The 22,402-nt window shown below is 33.1% G+C and overlaps 2 protein-coding genes across 4 annotated transcripts; both read right to left on the bottom strand.

The window, feature by feature from the left end:
* Positions 1-1,129: 1,129 nt before the first annotated feature.
* On the bottom strand, positions 1,130-11,278 carry LOC148598226 (neuronal acetylcholine receptor subunit alpha-10-like). The gene is made up of 8 exons (XM_088562153.1): positions 9,967-11,278; positions 8,376-8,444; positions 7,415-7,548; positions 6,299-6,343; positions 5,526-5,635; positions 3,131-3,660; positions 2,118-2,305; positions 1,130-1,270 (listed from the first exon to the last, which is right to left on the bottom strand). Exons 1-8 carry the CDS (start codon positions 10,022-10,024, stop codon positions 1,130-1,132), a joined length of 1,275 nt encoding a protein of 424 aa, XP_088418279.1. The 5' UTR covers positions 10,025-11,278.
* An 82-nt stretch (positions 11,279-11,360) lies between these two features.
* Positions 11,361-22,374, bottom strand: LOC148598225 (putative peptidyl-tRNA hydrolase 2). 3 transcript variants are annotated; one of them, XM_088560890.1, is made up of 6 exons: positions 22,269-22,374; positions 19,319-19,450; positions 17,669-17,758; positions 15,744-15,955; positions 14,442-14,556; positions 11,361-13,524 (listed from the first exon to the last, which is right to left on the bottom strand). In XM_088560890.1, exons 1-6 carry the CDS (start codon positions 22,347-22,349, stop codon positions 13,438-13,440), a joined length of 717 nt encoding a protein of 238 aa, XP_088417016.1. In that variant the 5' UTR covers positions 22,350-22,374; the 3' UTR covers positions 11,361-13,437. The 3 variants fall into 3 exon arrangements, with proteins under 3 accessions (XP_088417016.1, XP_088417017.1, XP_088417018.1); XM_088560891.1 differs by having other exon boundaries at positions 22,261-22,369; XM_088560892.1 differs by having other exon boundaries at positions 22,274-22,369.
* Positions 22,375-22,402: the final 28 nt, after the last annotated feature.

Genomic DNA, 22,402 nt, shown 5'->3' with positions numbered 1-22,402 from the left:
CATCTAGGGAAACCACGGTGCATACATCATTGAGAGGCTTCAACTAATTCATTAATCTAATTTGAAATTAGAAACAAAATTGAGCAAATCTGTCCTTAGTCGATAACCACGCTCTTCTCAATAGAAATATAGAGGAAACCAGGTACACTTGTAAGTCATTCAGATGGGAAAACATAAAAGAAGTTACACGATTGCATCATTTGATAAAGAATTTGTGAAAGTTTCATCAAATTCTGTGCAGTGATTTAGAGGAGTTAAGGATTGAAAGATGGTACCACCCCCGTGTTCGACCAAGGATGAAATGCATGTATTGTACCAGAAAAAGATAGTCAGATCCTGAGATGGTAAAAATGATAGTGCACAATGACATTATGTAATAAAAGTTTGTGAAAGATTCGTCAAAATCCATTTAGTGGTTTCAGAGGAGTTTCGGATTAGAACTTGGCACAGACCAACGAACGGACAGCATGATTACTATATACTTCCGGCTTTGTGGGGGGGATTAAATACCATTCCACAAAAATATAAGATACTGCTAGTGGTTAAGTGATTCATGTTGAAGAAAAACCCACCATAGAAATGATGCTTTTTCAGTCTACATATGCTACACTTTCAGATAAAGGTAATCATTTCTGCATTCAGATCTGCACTTTTTAGGAAATCACATATTCACCTCCAACTAAAACCAACGAATGAAACCAAACCAAGAACGATAATTTTTTCAAAGTGTTAATTTCATGTACAATTCATGTATTTTTATCTCAAAAGTGCCACAACCAAATGAAAAAAAAACTAAGACTGGTTATGTGATCAGTGACTGTTTCTGAAAAAGAAATAAAACTGAATTTGGTGGGTTTTTGGCATTATTCATGAATCACCTTTTGTCTGATTTTTAGAAAGACTGCTACTTAAATGTCAAGTGGTAAATGAAACATCCTCTGCATGATATATAGACGGAATCATACTTACATGTTGATTGTAGTTACGTAACTGCAATTTGATTTATGTTTTTTAGTCATTCAAGCTTCAAGCTTGAAATATGTTCTACTCATTTCATCTTTTTAATTGCTTTCTTCTGTAAAAGGGAAATTGCAATTCAGTGTTTTGACAGCAGTATTCATGAGTAAATTTAATTTAGAACCACAGCAAAGAATACAATTGTACCAATAGAAAACAAGGTAGCGAATAATAACAATCCAAATCTGTCAACACATTTAGCTAGTATTATCCAAAGTTGTTCTTCTGTGGGTGTTTTCACATCGTATCTGTCCTAAAGCAAAAAAAAAATTGTGTAGTTGATCAACCTGACCGCAAACCATAGTGGTGCACCGTGTTGGGAAAGATGCCACGTTCCTCGCACGTTAAAAAACCCTACTGTGGTATTCTCCCGGAGTAGGAACCATAGGGCTCCGCCACAGGAGGCTAAAGTGCCCGACCCTACCCACCTCTCCCTGTTTCTAGTGGCAAACAAAATTTGTCGACCCCATTGTCCTTGTGTCCCATCCCATTTTTCATTTAATCATCATTTCATGTTCATTTTATCATCCATTTCATGTTCATCGTCTGAATATAGCTGAAATATTGCTGCTCGGACGTTAGACCCCAACAAACAAACAAACATACATAATGGTTTAAAAACAACTATTTCCTAAGCATTACAATCGCAAAACAGCGAATAGTGATTTAAAAGCATATGATGGCATTACCTACACCGTAAAAATATGGAAAAAAAACGCATTAACAAATATACTAAGAAAATATGTATAGACGACCAAAACAAAAAAAAAACATTATGACTTGAAAACTCATTCACTAAGCATTAACTGTTAATCCTTCCGGACCATTATTCGTGCTGTTCGAGTTGTGACTAATAAATTTCCCTCCCTTTGATACCCGATACACCCGCCGGCCTTTTCATTGACATCTCAATATTCATATTTTTCTTTGTGTTCTCGAACGAGTTATAACCCACAAATTCCACTCTCTTTGATACCCTCACCCGGCCTTTTTATTCACATCGCGATATTAATGCTTTTCTCGAACTCCCACTCTTTGATACTTTTGTCTCATTTTCATTGACCACTTGATGTTTTCAGTTTTTTTCTTTCTAACCTTACCTGCTTTTGAGCACAACAAAACGAATGTCCTGGTATTTTTGTCAGTGTAATGGTTGCTAACGGAAAAAGAAAATACTTGGCAACCCAAGCTGGCATTGTCGTATCTCCTTGGTAATGAAGTTGTAGAACAAGGACTTGAAAAAGTGATGCTATACCGCACAGTATCAGAGAGAAGTTGAAGTAGACAACTGAAAAATAAATGGTTTTGATCTTTAAGTGTCAGTCCCTGTAAGAATCAGGCAGTAGGTTAAACATGGTATTAAAAATAAAACCATCATTTTGATAGTGTAATTTGACTATTTTCACCATCAGAATCAAAGAAAGACAAGATTCTCCATATTATGCTGGACCATTGAGTTCTAATTTCATTGAAATGCATTGAAAATTAACATTTCTAGCGCAGATACAGATAACACTATCAAAAACCTCATTTTCCATCATTCTATTGAAAAATTTCTGAGTATAGCCAGAGAAGCAGAGTTAAGATAACGGAGTTTTCAACTAAAGAAAGCATCCTTGAGTGATATTTCATTGTCAGATCGGTGGGGTTTTGACATACATGCTTCTGATTTTTCTCATTTTGCCCGATTCTTACAAACACTTACACTTAGACAATGTAAAAATATATTTAAAAATTTGAACACATGTCAGTAAACGCTGTCTAAAATGAACCCTGAAAAAAGTAAGAACCCACTTAAATCAGATATTGTCTGAAGTCCCTGATGTATATGGTTCAACTTGCTTTGGTCACTAGCTTTATAAAGCAGTACCGTTTTTTTATATTTTATATAATATATGTATGGAAGAAATGGTGGTATCTGTGAAGCAGGAGACACTACATTGTAGGTTTTTATGGAATGCTTCGGTCGAAGACAAATAATTTCGTTTTTAACAAATTGAATTGTAATACACTAAGTCAGATTGGCTACAGTATTTTAATAAGCACATAGTATGTTGATCTTCCTATTGCAATATGCTATCACATTTTTTTATTAATTTTACAGTTTGCCTACCTATCCATGGTGTATTTTCAGATGATGGCGGGAGACTGTCGGCCACCAGCAGCTGAAAAACGGATAAAGCCAGCATGACCGTCAGCTCTAATCCAACTTTCTCTCCTGAGTCTACTGGAAGCAAAAAACCAAATATAGCTATGCAGGAAATTGCTAAAGACGGTAGAATTATTGTATTTAAGTAATGTAGTGGTTTTCTTTGAAGAAAGATATAGAAAGTTACTTCGGGATACCATCCTGCCACATACTGAAATTCACTTCGGATCGCCGGAGCTCTCGGAATGGTCCATTCGACATTGGTTTTCAGGGTAGACAAATCAGCTGCCATTCCTTTAGTGGATAGATTTAGTTGTTCCCCGGCGTACGCCCATGATGCAAAGGTCATAGGGCACACTTGGGTGTCGTAGGGGAACACAGTAACGTCAAGACGGCATAGCGTTTCCACTGTGGAGGGAAAATTGTATTTAACAGTCCCGTCGTGGTAGATGATCATTGGGAAATCCTTCAGTCCAAAAAACTCCTCTGATACTCTATAAAAAAATATTTTTTTATTAGTATAATCCTTTGTTATGCCAAGGAAGTTACACGAAGTGTTAACTGTCTCCATTTGTATATATGTAGGACCAGTTTTTAAAAAATGTCAATTTGAGAATGTCCTCAAATTCTTCTTAAAATAAAATTTTGACCTATTAACTAACTTGAAATTTGATTTTTTTAATCAATGTATTTTTTTTTTAAATAATGTATGAATTTATTGCTGGCATTTCATTTTGTACATTAAAAGCCGTTTTCCGTAGTAATTACTACCTTAACTATCATATAAGGTTTTATTTTATGAGTTAAGCTGTACTGATTAACTTAATTGCTTTTGGATACACAAAGATGAATAACGTCAGTACTTAGGATTCCTACATATTTATGTGGTATAAAAATATGGAGATATTGCCCGGATGTCTTGTATAATAAAACAATGGTCTTGTATGTTTACGACTTGGTCCAGGTATACAAAAACATGTAACAGCTGATCATGAATCAATAAAAGGTATTTTTATTGTCTAATATATTAATTTTGAAAAATAACAAGATTTTAGAGTTCATCCATGTGGTAAATCTAGAGAGCTTAATTTGTCTCATTTATGTAAAGGAGTATATTTTTAATAAAAATATTATTTATATTGAATACAAATCTTTCATTATATATACACAAAAGTGATATAACCTATTAACGTTGATCATGCAGAACATATTGATTGTTTAAAAATGAATATATATGATTAAGAGAACGAAGATGTATGCTTTTACAATGCCAAAATCTGCCGTGATATTTTAATTCTAAGAAAAAAAGGTTTATATATATATATATATAGTGTAGGTAGTTATGAAATACACGTATATATTAGTCCCTCGTAACTCTTCAAGTAGCTGTCTTTGTAAGAATCATACAAAATCTGAAAAATGTGATACACCCTTAAAAAGGCTACATATTTTTATTTTTGTAATTAAGTTGTTTTATGGGTCTATACTATGTAATGTGCAATTATTCATTCAAATATGCCTGCTCTTAGGAGATAATCAACATTGAAAATCCAGTAGATTCTATTGTATTTGAGCGTCATTTACAGAGATATCTCCCTTAATTTTGATCTACAGCGCACTCTATACAATTTTTATCTCCTAAGAACACGGGTTATATGAAAAACTGAATGCTGATTTCTGTTTACTATGGCAATTCAAACAAAGTATCAAAAATAAAAATATGTAGGCTTTTTACCCATGAATCACATTTTGCATGATTCTTAGCTGGAGTGCTACTTAAAGGGTGGCTCTCGATTGTAAGTGATTTTATTACTTTTAATGTTCATGATATATTTTATTGTATATTTGTATATGAAACGTGAGACTTAAATAAACTATTTGTCTTGTCTTTTCTTGTCTCGTCTTGTGTTCGTTTGGTATCTTCTGATAATTATCAGTGGTGGTGGGTGTTCATATTAAGGCCAACAAAAAATATGTCTGTTTAAGGTTACATTTTTTTTTTTTAAATAGGGTAGGTAGGTCGACACTTCCAGTTTATTTCATGTTTTCATTCTATCTTTTTTGCGGCACAAATTCACCTTTACTTTAACCAAGTCATTAATCTCTAAGTGTTTATTTCATGCACTTGTTCAAATGGCTGAGGATCGGGACGATCGGTTAACCATAAACAGACATATTTTTTTCTTGGACTAATCTAGAACCTCAGGTGTACTTATGAAAGGAAACATTAGGTAAGGACTTTCCATTACATTTCAATTTGTGTCATGTGGAACTGCTATGGTCCTGGATGCAGCTTAATATTATATATTGTTCATTTCTCGAAGACATTTTTTAAAATTTAGGAAATTCTTTTGAAAACCTTTCATAAAGAGCTATATCTGGAACCCATGCTCTATCATAAGGAGCTCTAAAAACTGTAATTCCGTCGAAGTCGTCAGGATTCCATCGTAACAGACAATCCGTCCATACCTAAAACAAAAAAAAGACATGGCAAATTAATTACTGTAAGCAAAAAAATCAATCCTTCTACAATTAAACAAAATGGAGATATTTACAAATGTAGGTCTTTAGCATTATTAGTAGGTGTCAATTACATGCTGCTTATCCAAACACTTTATATAGGGGCGGGTCCAGGTGAGGGCGTAGTGGGCGTACCCATCCAACCCCTTTTCAAAGAAAAATCAAAATCAAAAACAATCGTAATCTGCTAAATATTGTATTGAATATGGTAATTTATCACATTCATTCACTATTAGACATTTCATAATTTGGTTCCTTTTATACCGATTCTAGAAATCACGCCTTCCCTTCATAAAATCCTGCATCCGCCCCCGTTATAAAAGCAACTATTTTATAAACGACACGACGTCTGTGATGGGTGAAATACTTCAGATAAGGGACGGGCATAAATAATTACTAAGTGGTCGAGGGACGATCTCGGGATACGCAAAATTATTACGAGTAAACATAGGCTGAGTACCCCGGACATATTAAGCAAAGTATGGTTCAATAAGGTTGTTTGTTTGTTTGTTTGTTTTTTTTTTTTTTTCTTTTTTTTTTTTTTTTTCTTTTTTTTTTTTTTTTTTTTGTTCATTTCAGCAAATAATCAATAAAAGTACTTATAGAACATACCAAACGCATCCAAATGTTCAGATGGACAATCTGGTTAGGTTCGTCCTGAAAATAAATAAAGGTGAAATAGATTATTATGGATGTTAACCTGTTTCTTTCAGTTTGATATAAAAAATCATCAATGCAAAAATTACTTTAAACAATAGAAAATTATTCAGTTAAAATTGTATTTTAACTTGTTTTCATGCAGCAATATGAAATTCATTCAACCAATCATCGCAGACCTGCAATAACCGCTCCCTTATTCACTACATATTTTTCCAATCGGAACACCTCAGACTTTCTAATTACAAAAAAAGAAAAACCACGGATGCACTCGGTGGATGGATCTGTCCGGAATTTGACCGATCCGATTCTAAAATTATAGTTAGACTGGTTGAATTTTTTACCATTACTTTTTTTCTAGCTCCTCGCTTCGAGCCAAAATTTTGGAAGAGTTGTTGTTCTGCTATCCAACCAAAAATTTTAGCGCCACCTGGTGGATAGAACTACTTTAATTCGCGGAAAACTACGTACAATGCCGGCAAATTTTTCAGGAAGAAATTCTCCTCTCTGCATCCGAGGTTATTTTTTAGTGTAGCGGAAATGGCCAAGTAGTCCCGACTGCGTATTTTTCCGCCTAAAGGTAAAAGCAATCTCCTGGGTAGAGGGTATTTTTTTATATTCACATCCTCTGGAGGTCTTATATACGTGCACCGGGTATGGAATTAATACATAAAAAAGTCTGAATCTGAATCTTCACCCTAAGTACGTTGTAAATCAAACCGTGGTTATAATAGGTCTTCGGATAATAATATTATGGTGCTATAATTTGTACCAAGGATTTATGTATAGAACTCCTTGTTTGTACTCAAAAAAAATTTGACCACGTTAATGATGCACCGCTATGTTGTTTATATTGTGATATATCAATATGATATATGATGTATGTCTACCAATGGAAATATAAAGACTTCTTATGATACACGTCGCGATTCTGCGTTGAAATATCAAACAATCACTTCCTAACTACGTCATTTCCGTGCTTATTACTCTCTGCACGGAAGTAGAGTTATTTCTTTCACACCTACCACTTCAATAAGCTGCCGCCATGTCAACGTACAGTGTGGTACTTACCACTTCAATAAGCTGTCGCAAGCCCATGTCAACGTACAGTGTGGTACTTTTAGCATCAGAACAATATGGTCGTACTCCAGCATCATAGTTTTCAAACAAAAAAGATGACAGGCGGGAAAGTACTGAAGAATTCGCTGTAAAAGAGAAAACAAATGAGCCAAAGTAAGACGTTAATACGAAAACACTGAAGAATTCGCTGTAGAAATAAAAATGAATCGGATGATGGAATGATTAGTTTTAGTAGACGTGTCGAAATGTCTGCACAGCTAGGCAATATTTGATAAACATATCACAGAAACTGTGTTGAACTCCCTGAAGTGACGAATATTCAAGCATTTGATTTGAAAGAACAAAAATCTGATAGAAATCATCGATACATTCGCTATATTAAAAAACGTATAGGGAAACAGTCTTGCATGATTCACAATATCACGACGGTAGCAGATTTGGGAAAAATACATTGTTTAAAAAGAACCAATGAAAGAGAATAAGTTTGCTAAAAAAAAACTAAGAATTATAACGTATTAGAGTAACCACGACGAACAGCAAAGGATTCACATCCGGCGCCAGACTAACATCCTTTCGTTTTCTAGAGAGAAAAAATGGCTGAAATGAGAGAAATCACTGATGTGTGTCGGTGCGGGTCCTTTCTTTGGTCAATCAGCGCACTTTCCCGTCCTTCGATTCCGGACTCGTTAGAGTAGTTAAAGACGTTAAAAACCCCCTTCGTAGTTTAATCGTCATTGCTAGACTCGTAAGAGTAGTCAATGACCTTAAAAACTCCTTAGTAGCATAAAACATTCTTCATAATAATTTTGGGTTGCATTTTAAACTTGCATAAGCTAAGGAGAAGTGTGACTTGTATTAATAGAAATGTAGTATTTCTTCGTTTTACGAAATTATTTATGAAGGTAAACTCACCCTTCAAATTTATAACCGGGAGTTGAAATTTCATACTTACCATATGTAGGTATACTTGAAGCATCGCCGTCATTTTTCGTGGTAGTAATAACCCTCGCTTGGGGAGAACCTACAATTTCAAAATGGATGAAAGATAATTATATTGTAATCAGATTTAGTCATTTTGCTTTTATGATTGTTAAATCTTGTAAAAAAATACAATTTGCACTTATTACTTGTTGTTAATCACAGTTGCACAGATTTTAAATATAGCATTCGTGCTAAGAATCATGCAAAATGTGAGCCTACATATTTTTATTTTTGATATTTTGTTAAAATGTCATAGTAAACAGAAAGTAACGTAGCTTTTCATATAACCCCTGTTCTTATGAGAAAACAAAATACATTTGTTTGTAGAATGTACTGCAGAAATTCAAAATTATAGGAGATAACTCTGTAAATAACAATGAAATGCAATGGAAACTATTCGATTTTCAATGTAAACTATATCATAAGGGGCAAACAGATAGGAATGTATGATTAAACATTTCATCATATCGACAATAACAAAATTAAAAAGGGGGGATTTCTTTAGGGGTGTATCACATATTACAGAATTTGAATGACTCTTACAAAGACTGATTCTTAATATGTGTTTTGTGATCATGTGTACAGGGTATGACGTTAACATTTTATGAATCTTGTCAATTCGGGCAAGTTAATGAAACTTCTAATTTCCCAAATTGAAATCTAGGTTGTTATTTACAGTAAATGTATGTTAAAAATGAAAACGATTTGGTTGTCCTCCTGGCAAATATAATATAACTTTTACTTGTCCCATTGCATGGTAATTTCACATGCCCTCTGCAAAGGGACATGCTTTTAAGCCATTCCCTGGAGAAACGTGTTGGTTGTTAACTTGATATAAACCTGTATGGAATAGAATTTCTACAATACCAACAATCACCATTAAAAACCATTATTGTGAATGTACTTTTTTACAATTGGCTATATCAGTTACATGGAGTCCTGTGTTGATAAAAATCCAAAACGGGTAAATCGTTACAATTTTTAAGTGTCAGTCCCTGTAAGAATAAGGCAGTCAGTGAAACATGGTATGAAAAAAACTCCATTTTGATAATGTAATTTGCCAATTTTCACCATCAGAATCAAAGAAAACAGACAATTATTATGCTGGACTACTGAATTGTAATTTCATTGAAATGCACTGAAAATGAACATTTCAATGGCAGATAACCCCGTCAAAAATCTTGTTTTTCTAAGATTCTATTAAAAAATTTCTGAGCAAAGCCAGTGATGCAAAGATCAAATAATGTTCTTTTAAAATAGAGAGAGTATCCTTGAGTGATATTATATTGTAAGATCAGTGGGGTTTTGACATGCATGTTTCTGATATTTCCCATCTCGCCTGATTCTTACGAACACTTACACGTAATAATTTTATGGTAATTTTCTAAGTTTTATTGTATTAGCTTTCAGTTGCTTTGAGTCCATTTTCTTGGCTTTGAATTAATTCTCTGTGAAGGCGTTCAAATATCACGCTACATGTTCAAAAATAGATGATGAATACCAGATGCATGGTTTCAGACTGGTCGCTAGAATATCGTTTTACTATGACGATATAAACTTACTTGGTAAAAGAAAGATAATTCCACATGCAATCACTAAATGTCCCAATTTCTTTTCCATCGTTTTGTAAATATTTTTACTTGTGTTGTCTTGAAATGAGCAGCTTTCAAGATTGAAATATACTACAGCAGTGCTAGAGGTAGTCTGGCAAGCTATTTTCTAACTCGGAGGAACGGAATTCCAACCTCATACGCTGTAGGAATAAATTGATATGTACATTAAATGTAATTATACAATTACTTTCTTTCAGAAATGTTTGTAATTAGGGTGATAGTAATTTGTGATCTATACAATTACGCTATATCAATTACGTACATTGTACATGTATTTGCTAATTGGGCACCCCTAGCGGACATACCTCTGTGTTTCAAGGTTTTTATTGTAATATAGTATGGTACTGTAAATTTTATCTAATTTATTCCCCTGATAAAATATGCTCTTAGATCACCATACAAACAATTAGTTCTTCCCTATAGATGTCAATTTTTTTACGAGTTTTTGTTTACTTTGAGGTTTTTTTGGCGACAAATATTTTCAATAATATGTGCGTTTAAATAAAATTAGTTTTATACATTTTGAGTTTCCGATTACACTAAGCAGGTACATGTACCACCCATAACATAAAGTAATGAAAAAATGGCCCAGTTGAACATGCTGAAAATTGGGAAGCATTTGTCAAATTGCTCCACAAAAGAAGGTGCATGCCTTCAGTATTTATATCAACACTGTGCAAAGTCTTAATTACATTGATTCAATATATTTTTGTGTTACAGATTACACAAAGTAGGTCCCCTTGAATGTGAAAAACAGACGGACAGACAGCTACTAGATCTGCTTCTGCAGTTGGTGATGCTGATAAAACCACAACAACTGCACTTAACCAACATCATTTTAGCTTGCCCCAAATGTTTCTATTTTTTACGTTATGGTGTATCCATCTGCACCATGAAAACTGATTTGTTGAACATGTCATAATTTTCCTTTGCTCTTTCGTCTACCCTGGACTTGACATTTTATGAGCAACTCAACGGGTGTTTCTAGAAAAGTAAAGGATGTCTACCCTACCGATGCACCAGGTCGATGCTCTCAGTTGTCAATGGAGTCAGAGTTGTTCATTTACTTTTATCACATTGTATGTATTATTTTTATTATTTTATGTTTTTTGTTGGGTATATGTCTGTTTTTCATTTCTGGTCTTTGACCCCGGATTACAATCTATTGATTTCCACTAGAACCTTGGTTCCCTTGATTACTCATTCACCTTCAACAAATCAAGCTTGCTACAATACACTTATTATTACCTCCCAAAGCACTACTGATAAGAGCCGACAGTGGTATGCTATAATATGAAGGAAAGCATAAAAAATTTGCATTTGGAATGGTACCACACAATAACTAGAGTATTAATTGTTTTATTACAAACAACTTAAGCCACATTCATTAACAGAATACAATCATCCACTCAAAATATGACAGACACTTTAATTAAATTATAACACTCAATGTTTACATGACACTGGTCACATGACACGAATTGCTCACATGACACTGAAGGCTTAATTACCAATTAACTGCACTGTGAACTAATTGCAAAGCAAGACATTCCCCAAACAGTAGAAATTTGACCTTTTCTCAGACCTTTAACTTGGAATATCAAAAATAAGCCTAGATTTTCTATAATTTTGTAATAGTCTTAACTGTAAGCTTGGTTCAAATCCATTGAAGGATGCTGATTTCTAAGTTTTCAAAATAGCAATATATTTTATGAGCTAAAGGACTGTTACAACAAATCTATCCATGATTGATTTTTATTGTAAGAAAAAGTTGAGTTCAAAGAAAAATATACCAGGCACAGATCCAAATGTAGCCCCCTCCCCCCCCCAAAAAAAAAAAAAAATAGTGGGAACAATTTTTATTTTTACATGAAATCTTGCTTTTTGGCATATTCTATCCCCAAAATTGTCTTTCTTGCTTGGATTGGACTTTAATTCTATATACACCCTCTAACCTGAAATCCTGGAACCGCCCCTGTATACGTTCTCTCAAATAGCTGAAGACAGAACATACTACATGTCCTAAATGATGGAATTTATTATTATATGAAATTCTTTTGATTCAAGTTATTAAGAATCAAAGATAGAAATTATTTTATAATTAAAAAATATTTAAGTATCTTCTTTCTTACTTCAGGGAATCACAAGAAAATGTTAATTCATGAAAATAATATCCCCATCTATGCCATTTACTAAATAGTTGAGTGGTGTGTTTCATACACAAATATCAATAAAATTATTTTGTGCACAAATTTTTATAACCAATATGAAGACAAAGAGGATAATAAAATAACAAAACATACATGTACATGTAACATATAAATAACACTTAACCATGTAAATAATTAGACTTGTACAATTCATTACAAATACCATAGTAAAGAAATGTCTTAGCCAAAATCTGAATAAATCAAACAGCAGAATAAATTATCCATGTATAATTTTAGGAACGACATATGTTGATCGTAAAACTGCAAAACCAAACCAATTTCTTTATTCATTTCAGAAAAAAATCTCTCAGACTCCATTAACACTGTATAGTGGGTAGATTTCAGTGTCTAATTTAGCGGTCTGTTTTAGAATGCGAAAAGAAATTCCACAAAACATTCACTTAGGCATAATCATTTAGTGCACAACTAACTACATGCATCTGCCAAAATCAAAAACGCCCAAATTTTCCACTAACACTTTTTTCCTCAAAATCGAAATTATACACCCGCCAAAATAACCTGCCATACGGTAATATCCCCTTCTTCTAAAGGTCCTAGTGTCATTCAGTTTAGGGCCCACATCACAATCTTTGACTGCACCACAGATGATATTTAGATTCCTGATCTCCAGGGTCAATGGCCTTCCAGTTTCATCAACAATGGATCAAACGGAAAATAATATGAAAAAAAGGCATTTTTGTAGACACTTATTTTTGTATTTCAGGATATTTACTGTGTTGCCATTTATTTTTCGTGACTTATGCTCTGTTTAACATATATTCTCTAACAAAGGGACTTTATATGGCTGATTTATTTTGGTAATTTGTTCTTCTTGTGAAATTACAAAAAACAAATTGCGCACCAAAATAAGTTTGTTTATATTAAGTCTAATTGAATACACTTACCATCAAGTGTAGACAGTTAAAAAATAAACATGATAGCTAAATGATGCTTTGTTTTGCCATTTTTTTATTAAAGTTATTATAATAAGCAGAATGCTATACCATCACATTTTCTGAGTGTACTTCATGAAGACTATTTTATAATGGTTCTACCATTCAAACAAGAAGCTTAGGGAAGCTTGAAGCAACACCGCGTCCAGTTACCAAACACCAATTACAATAGATCTTAAAATACTGCACAGATTACTGCCATATAAAAGCACAGTAAAAAAAAATCACAGGTCTTATCACAGTTATCTTCCTTGTCATCATAGCAACTTCAGACTTCCCGACACTGAATCTACTTGGTCTATTTTACCCATGATGCCAAGCACTGTTATGGAACCAGGTTCTATCTGTAAAAACAAAACAAAAAATCATTCATGATTAAAAGTTTGATAGCTTCAATCATGATTAATAGATAGCTGATATCATTCATGATTGATGATATCAAAACATGATAAATGTGTTTGATGTAAAGTACACTTCAATCATGATTCCAATGTTTGCTGTACAGCTCATACTTCTAATTTTCTATAAAAAAATTCTGTAATGGTACATGTACTCTTGTTCATCAAAATTTCATTCATTCATTAACTCATTATTCATGAATTTCATTAAAGTATCACAATTTTCAATGGCAAGTTCACAGTTCTTAGGGAAATCAAATTTCAGAATTGATCAAAACCTGGAAAGATTGAACTGAAATGAACCAGTGTAATATTTTCAAGATGGGGTCAAGAGAAAGCTTACCTGGTGGTTGACATGAAATTTTCTATATCATCATTTCAGCAAAATTGATTGATTGTGGTTTTGGTCCTTTGCAAAGGCGTAGCAGCCCAAAATTAAAAGTTTAGCTAGGTCAAGGCAGTCTGATGTAATTAACACCCTCATGGGGTCACAGGTCAAGGCAGTCTGATGTAACAAACACCATCATGGGATCAGAGGCCAAGGCAGTCGGATGTAACAAACACTATCATGGGGTCAGAGGTCAAGATAGTCTGATGTAACAAACACCATCAGGGGGTCAGAGGTCAAGGCAGTTGGATGTAACTAACACCCTCATTGGGTCAGAAGCCAATGCAGTCTGATATAATTAACACCATCATGAGGTCAAAGGTAAAGGCAGTCTGATGTAACAAACACCATCATGGGATCAGAGGCCAAGGCAGTCGGATGTAACAAACACCATCATGGGGTCAGAGGTCAAGGTAGTCTGATGTAATTAACACCATCATTGGGTCAGAGGTCAAGTCAGTCTGACGTAACTAACCTGTGTACGTCCAGCATCTTGGACTAGATAGTTAGGTAAATCTAAAGTGTTTGCTTTAGCAGCTAAATCTAATAACTGTGATGTTGTGTCTCCTTTCACAACAATCTTGGTCTCTCTGTAATAAAGAAAGATACATGTACATGTATATTAAAACCTATTAAGTAGTTCTTTGTAAGAATCATGCAAATCTAGTTACATGTGATACACCTAAAAAAAGGCTACATATTTTTATTTTTGTTATTAAGTTGCTTTATAGATCTATATGGTGAAATGTATAATTATTCATTCCAATCTGTCTACTCTTAGGAGATAATCTACATTGAAATTACAACAGTTTCTATTGTATTTTACTGTCATTTAAAGAGTTATCTCCCTTAGTTATGAATTCCATGTACATTCTATATAATTTTTATCTTCTAAGAGCACAGGTTATATGAAAAACCACGTCAATTTCTGTTTACTATAACAATTGAAACAAAATATCAAAAATGAAAATATGTAGGCTTTCCAACCATGAATCACATTTTGCATGATTCTTAGCTGTCTTTCTGACTTTGAATTTCATCACAAAAATCTTGACTCCCAATGGATGGATTGACTTCATGGTGTGGTTTTATATAACTGGGGAAAACATTGTAAGTGATTTTTGTTGCTGTCAAATATCAACTTCCTGTACGAGTGGAAGTATGCCTAGCACCATAAGGCATGCAACTTAATATTTTTAACTTAAAAAAATGTTCACCCTTCATTTCTTAAGCAGTATTCTGAGATGCAATGCCTATAAAAGTTGTCAAAGATCTGCTGTATAGTATATGATAAGTCTTGTTATGTGATTCAGTGGTTTCACAACAAAAATAGATCTATATGGTGAAATATATAATTATTTGTTCCAATCTGTCTGCTCTTAGGTGATAATCAACATTGAAAATACAATAGTTTCTATTGTATTTTACTGTCATTTAAAGAGTTATTTCCCTTAGTTATGAATTCCAAAGTACATTCTATATAATTTTTATCTTCTAAGAGCACAGGTTATATGAAAAACCATATATAAAAGTTGTCAAAGATCTGCTGTATAGTATATGATAAGTCTTGTTATGTGACTCAGTGGTTTCACAACAATTCATCCAAATCTAATATTCAAATGGTCAATTTGGTCATTTACAAAGTGTTTAGTTCAGTATTAAAAGCAAAACATCTTTTGTGTAGTACAAAATGTAAGGTTAATGCTAGAAAATAGAGAAAACTGCATGTAATTTCATTCAAGCATTATTCATGTTATTATAATTCACAATAAATTACCCAAATTGTTCCCATGACATTAACATCTGTCCATATTTCTGTGGATTTTCCAATACGATCCGATGTAACCCCAATGCTGCATGGGCAACTTGTGCTGCCACTTTGCCAACACCCATACTCAGTTCACCGTTAACAACAAACACCATCTTGTAAAAGTCCACCCCATCAGGGATGTAATCATCTTCACTTTCATCCGAGTCTTCAGCATCAGCCTACATAAGAAAGGAAAATTTACAATTTGAGCACAGAGGTAAATCAAAGTTTGCTTTTGTTTATAAAAAAAAGTATGTCTTCCCCATTCCAAAGTTCAAAGGGGTATAACTCCAATAAAATTCAGTGGATCACAAACCCTGCAGGTATTATGCACAACTACATATCATGTCATAACTACATGTACCTACCCAGTTTCTTGAACTTTGGTACAGTACTCACTGAGGAGTTGTGCTTACAAAATTGTAATGGACTAACAGCCGGTGGTTCAGATAGACAGGGCTAAAAAATATGTCTCCCCAACAAAGTGTGGGGCTGGGCTTGGGCAAACATAGTTCAAATGCATTTTACACTGTTTTAGTAATTATTTCAAAACTTTAAAAATACTTTTCATATTATATTACATGACATTACAGTGATAAAATGAGATACAAAAGTGAGAGATGAAGTAGCTACAATTAACAACAGAGTTATGCACCTTTCATTTATAGTGTAAAAACTATCAGGGAAACATTGTTCTTATCGTCAAATGTAATGTCAGTTTCAAACAATTAATTTTTGAAACATCCCATGTAGTATTTGAAATTGCTCTTTGTCTACAGGCATAACATAGACTTTTAGATTATTTTTAAATACAGCACAGTGTTCATTGTAACCAAAATTGGTTTCTGATTGCACAGAGCTAAAATTTATAGCACTAGAAAAACAGCACTATCAAGTCCTGCGACAAAATTAGGACATGATTAATAACGTTTAGGCAAATATAAGTGTTAGCTTTGTGGAAGAAAATCTACAAGCTGGAAAATCTTAAATCACTGAGCTGAGGTACTGGGAACCTTGACTTTGTGACAAGCCTAGAGCATAACCACTTGGCCATGATCCGTCAGTAATTATAGCCTTGTTTCTGGCTAGCAGCAAGACAAAAAAAGGTTAAGTAGGTAAGAAAGTTATTTTATTTTTCAAAACATTTTACATTTGTTGAGTTAACGGGGAAACAATTTAGACTTAAACAGTGCTTGATTTAAAAATGGCCATCAAATGTTTAAGGGGAAACAATTTAGACTTTGTGCTTCAGTTAAAATGGCCATCAAATGTTTAAGGGGAAACAATTTAGACTTGTGCTTAAGTTAAAAATGGCCATCAAATGTTTAAGGGGAAACAATTCAGACTTGTGCTTCAGTTAAAATGGCCATAAAATGTTTAAGGGGAAACAATTTAGACTTGTGCTTAAGTTAAAAATGGCCATCAAATGTTTAAGGGGAAACAATTTAGACTTGTGCTTCAGTTAAAATGGCCATCAAATGTTTAAGGGGAAACAATTTAGACTTGTGCTTCAGTTAAAATGGCCATCAAATGTTTAAGGGGAAACAATTTAGACTTGTGCTTAAGTTAAAATTGGCCATAAAATGTTTAAGGTAGGCATGACAAAAAAGACTAGGTAAAGACTAGGTCTGGTAACTGAAAATATTTCATTTTTTTTTGCCTTAATCCATGTATCAAACAAACATTAATTCAAGGAATAATTTTTTTTTTATTTTTTTATTATTATTATTTTTTTTTTTATGCACAATTTAATAGAACACAAGGTTGGATTATCAATCATTCTTGAGCTTTGACTAGAAAAAAGACCAGTAAGAACTCTGCATAATTAATAAATTAAGTGACCAAACTTCAATAAAGATGTAATACGTCATGTACATATATGTATTGTATACCGTAAATGGAGCATTCAAATCCTGATCTTCATTCTCAATGATCCATGCTGCCGCCAAATCGGCATTGTAGTTACCAGTATAATACAAGCCCTGAAATACAAGTGTAATGATTATGTATGTCATGTTTACAGTATAAAAAAAATAAAGACTAAAATTATATGTATAGCAATATTTACACTGTCTTAATCTATCTACATGTACATGTAACTAAAATATATGCACCACTCCAAGTTTAATGATACATGTGATATGCATGTAACATGTACACTGTGTACCCACAATGTAGAATGTATAAATTTTCTGCCAAGAGGTAATGGATTGCTAAAAGAATAAACATTGAAAACATACACATGTTGAATATTATTCTAATGATTTCCTGTTACTGAAACAATAATTAGAAATATCATGAGCTTGTTGACAACGAAAATACCCCCTGTTTCAAATGGACTAAAATGCAAAACCTTTAATTTGGATTTGTCTCCCTTTGAAAGCATCCAACAAAAATTCCTTCATGCACATCTACATATGATATCCAACCTAATTAAAATAAAACATCAAAATTCCTGGTTCAAAAATCAAAAAGTGGTTCAGGAGTTGTGCTTACAAGTCAAAATATTAAAACATGTACATTTATAAAGCCATAAATATGGATTATCTCCCTTTAGAATCCTCTGACAGCAATTTCACATCTACATGTACATATGTGCCGACCTTTCCTATAAAACTGCATAAAAATCCCATGAATGGTGATGAAGTAGTTGCCCTTGAAAGATATTAACATATAAAACCCTTAATTTGGATCATCTCCCTTTGGAGTCCTCCGACAGTAATTATGTTCCTTCATGTACATCTACATATCATAACCAACCATCCTAAAAAAATTTCATCAAAATCCCTTGAGCAGTTTAGGAGTTGTGCTTACGATGTTTTAACATGTAAAACCATTATTTTAAATTATCTCCCTTTGGAGTTATCCAACAGTATTTATCTTCCTTCATACACATCTACATATGATACTCAACCTTCCTATAAAATTTCATCAAAATCCCTTGAGGGGTTGAGGAGTTGTGCTAACAAGGAATATGGACAGACGGATGGATGGACAGACAGACGTGGTGATTCTTATATACCAAACTTTGTTTGTGGGGGGGGTTTAATTACAAGAAACATGAATAATATCAAACAAACACTACTGAATTTATTACATGGAAATGTACATGTACAAATCCTTTATCTTAAACCTATTTTCATATATTTGATGTACTGTATAATACAGTTGATTCATACACGTACATGTACAAAAAATGTAAATATTAATTATGCATTTCTGTTATTTATGATAATTGCAGAGAAATTTAAAACATGAAACCAGTTTCGTATTTTATCCTTAATATTTGCATAATAAAAAAAAGCCAAAATATAAAAAATTTCTTCTAAATTGCCGATTATTTTTTTGGGGCAAAATTCAGTCAAAATTGTGCTTAAATGGGTAAAACTTCATCATATCATAAAGCACAATCTGTATATTTGTGTAAGAATTTTGTTTTCACAATAATAATTTCTCTTTTATTTCGCTTAACACTTCATCAGGCATCTTATTTGTCTATGTTACATCTCTATCAATAGTCAAATGTATGTGTATTTACAAACCCTAGTAGCAGCATTTCTTGAAAACCCAAGAGTAGACATCAAAATATTTAAAAGATCTTCCTTAGGCTTGAAGCCACCATCATTTCCTTTGGATTCTTCATTTCCATTGTTCCCTCCAGAAGCTGCATCCATCTGTCAAAAGATTGCTTGATTAAGGAGGTAGACATAGGGTAAGGGACATAACTCATGAAATCAGTGATATGTTTGCATCATACTCAATATCACCTAAGTCTCTCAAGCTTTCATTTGAAGCAGAATAAAATTAATCCAAGTTAATTAGATGCTTACATAAGATTGATGTAAAATGCTGAATACAAACATTCCAGTGATTTTTAAGAGTTGTTTTCCTTACCCTAGGTCTACCTCTTTAAATGTGGGTTTCCTTTAGCAGACATTTCATGCATTATAAAGTTACAGGAGAGGAAAGTTTGACCAATAGAACAGTTGGGCATACTGAGCAAGATTTTAATTGTGCTTACTCACTGAAGCAACAGCCTGTAAGTACTCACACACATTATTTGAACTCTTAGCAAAATAAAACATTCACTCTATATCCTAGATGTACATTTGTATATGCTGCATCTTTGATGGAGAAGCAGTGACAAACAATTTTAAAGTCTATACATTTGTACTTCCATTGTGACTCGACCAGAAAATGAACTTACAATCTTCCACAATAAGATATTTCAGTAATATCAAAAACAAGACCATGACAGGTCCTATATAATACTATGCATGGTGCACTGTACTTAAAAATCGAAAGAAAAAAATGCACATGCACTAACAAGAGCTCTTCATTGTGCATTGTTCATATGAAGGAAATTAAGAGAAACCACCATTAAAACTCAAAATGTGAAAATATATACTTACAATGTACATGTATGTACAATTGTACATGGTCATTTGTATAGAAACAAAAAAAAACAACTAAAAGAGCAATCTTGACTCCACAATTGATATGACTTCAACACTGTAAGCAAGATTAATGAAATGTTATGAAACTCACATATAATGTACATGTTTGTGTACAATGTACATATAAAATGTTCATGTATTAAAATCCAAATTATTATATATGTACATGTACATGTAGTTATACATGTTATAAGAAAATTCCCTTAGATTTATCATAAGGAATACCTTTGAGAGAAGTTCCTGATGAGGAACACACTCTACAGATTGTCATAGAGTATTTTTTTTTTATTAATAATTTTTTAAGGTCTATCATTTCAACAAATTTGGCCCAAATTTCACTACTTATTTCCCTCCAACTACAGACAAACCTGTGCATCTACAAAGTGTTTAAGGCATAGCATCCTCTAGATATGAAAAAGTTACATCAAGTTAATGTAAAATTAGATCAAAAACTCACCTGACTTTCGCATGTTTAATTTTTTTTCAATTCTGCAGAGAATGCAAAAATAAACGAACACCTGAGATTCACTTCATTTATGGATCACTCATTTACAGCTTAAATCACCTATTGTGTATAGGTGGCGATTGTTCTTCTATTGACCAGCATGTCAATGTGAATTATTGTTACCTTGAATACATAGGGAACATCTGAAAATTATCCAGACTTAGTTCATTTTCACCCTCTTTGCAGAATTGATCACATAAAAACAGCTAAAGTCAGGCCAGTGTTTGGTATAATTTTAGGTAGTGGTTCCTCATCCACCCACTTGTGAATTGGGAGCCTTTTCAGGCTTATCATCCACAGATCCGGCTAGCCTCCATAACATATGAAATCATGACGGAAACGCCTGATATGTTACAGAAATGTTGTTGAACTTATCTGCAAATGTACAACTATTAATGGGTGGTTTGCCAACTGTGATCACATGTAATTAACTGGACAGTTTTCCGCTTGTGTAATACACTAGTCAGGCTGCATATTTGATAGTGGGAGCAAGCCCCTGTGCAGGAAAATGGTCGGATTTTATGTTGGTCAGACACAGAACAAGTCACAGAAGTTACAATGACTGGTGCAAAAACTGATGCCTTGTCTTTACCAGATGTTAAAAAAAATTGTAATAAAATCTTGGATGAAAATGTAAATATTCCATGTGTTAAAAAGTACTACAGTGCTAACACATGGGATGTTCTTAAAATTTTAGTTCCTACTAAGAAGGACCAGTGTGAATGGAAATTTTTCACATGTAAGGAGATATTGTCAGACCAAAACTCACTAGCTTGCTGTGATTGCTGGAATAGCAGTATTATGATTTACAATGTACCAGAATGAATCATGTGCCAAAACAATCTTTCTGAATGGGCAAACCTTGGACTGATGTTTTCATCGCAGGGGATATGTCTCTTTGACATATACACTATACCTATTTTGTTATATTCGTTTAAACTAGTCTTTCAAGTCTGTTAAAAGAATATTTTGTCTTAATTCTGAATGATTTTTAATTGATATATGTTACATAATGATTTGATGATTTTTATTGTATTTGTATCATCATGTATTTGAATAAAATGAATTTATCACAATTTCAACACTACTAACATAAATAGAGCGTTTTAGTCACAATTCGGTAAGTTATTGACTCAAATTAGATGTATGGACGATTTGCCTGTAGCGGCTACCTGTCCTTGAATGTGTGGACAAGCAGCCACTGCCATAATTTTACATAAAATGAATGCAACTTTTTCATACATGACATGTATCTATGAGATGATAATTGCCTTAAAATTCTTCTAGAGACACCGGTTTATCTCAGTAGTCACTTTGTGCATCACTATATTAATGTTAACACAAGAAATTATACAATAAAGACAAAACCAATCAGGAAGCTTTCATGCCATTGAATTAAATTTAATTTAAAAAAAAGATATATATACATGTGTGTGTGTGTGCAAAACAACGAAAGTCACATTGATGATTGAGTTTTAAAACTTTTTAAAGGAAAATAAAAAAAAAAGATCTTTTCCTCTACTTGTTTACTTTACAGTAATCAGCTGATTCAGTCGTCAAAAGACAGCAAATTAAAACTAAAATAATTTTCGACTGCCAGGCATGAATCATCCAAGTTAATGAGACGCTTAAAAGATTCGTATCTGTAAACGTTTACCAAACTA

This window comes from Perna viridis, chromosome 14, assembly GCF_037379345.1.
Source record: "Perna viridis isolate PV_CMFRI_1.1 ecotype Kerala chromosome 14, ASM3737934v1, whole genome shotgun sequence".
In the NCBI taxonomy this organism is placed as follows: Eukaryota; Metazoa; Mollusca; class Bivalvia; order Mytilida; family Mytilidae; genus Perna; species Perna viridis.
Note: the sequence above shows the minus strand (reverse complement) of the source record. Positions and strands in the feature narration are given on the sequence as shown.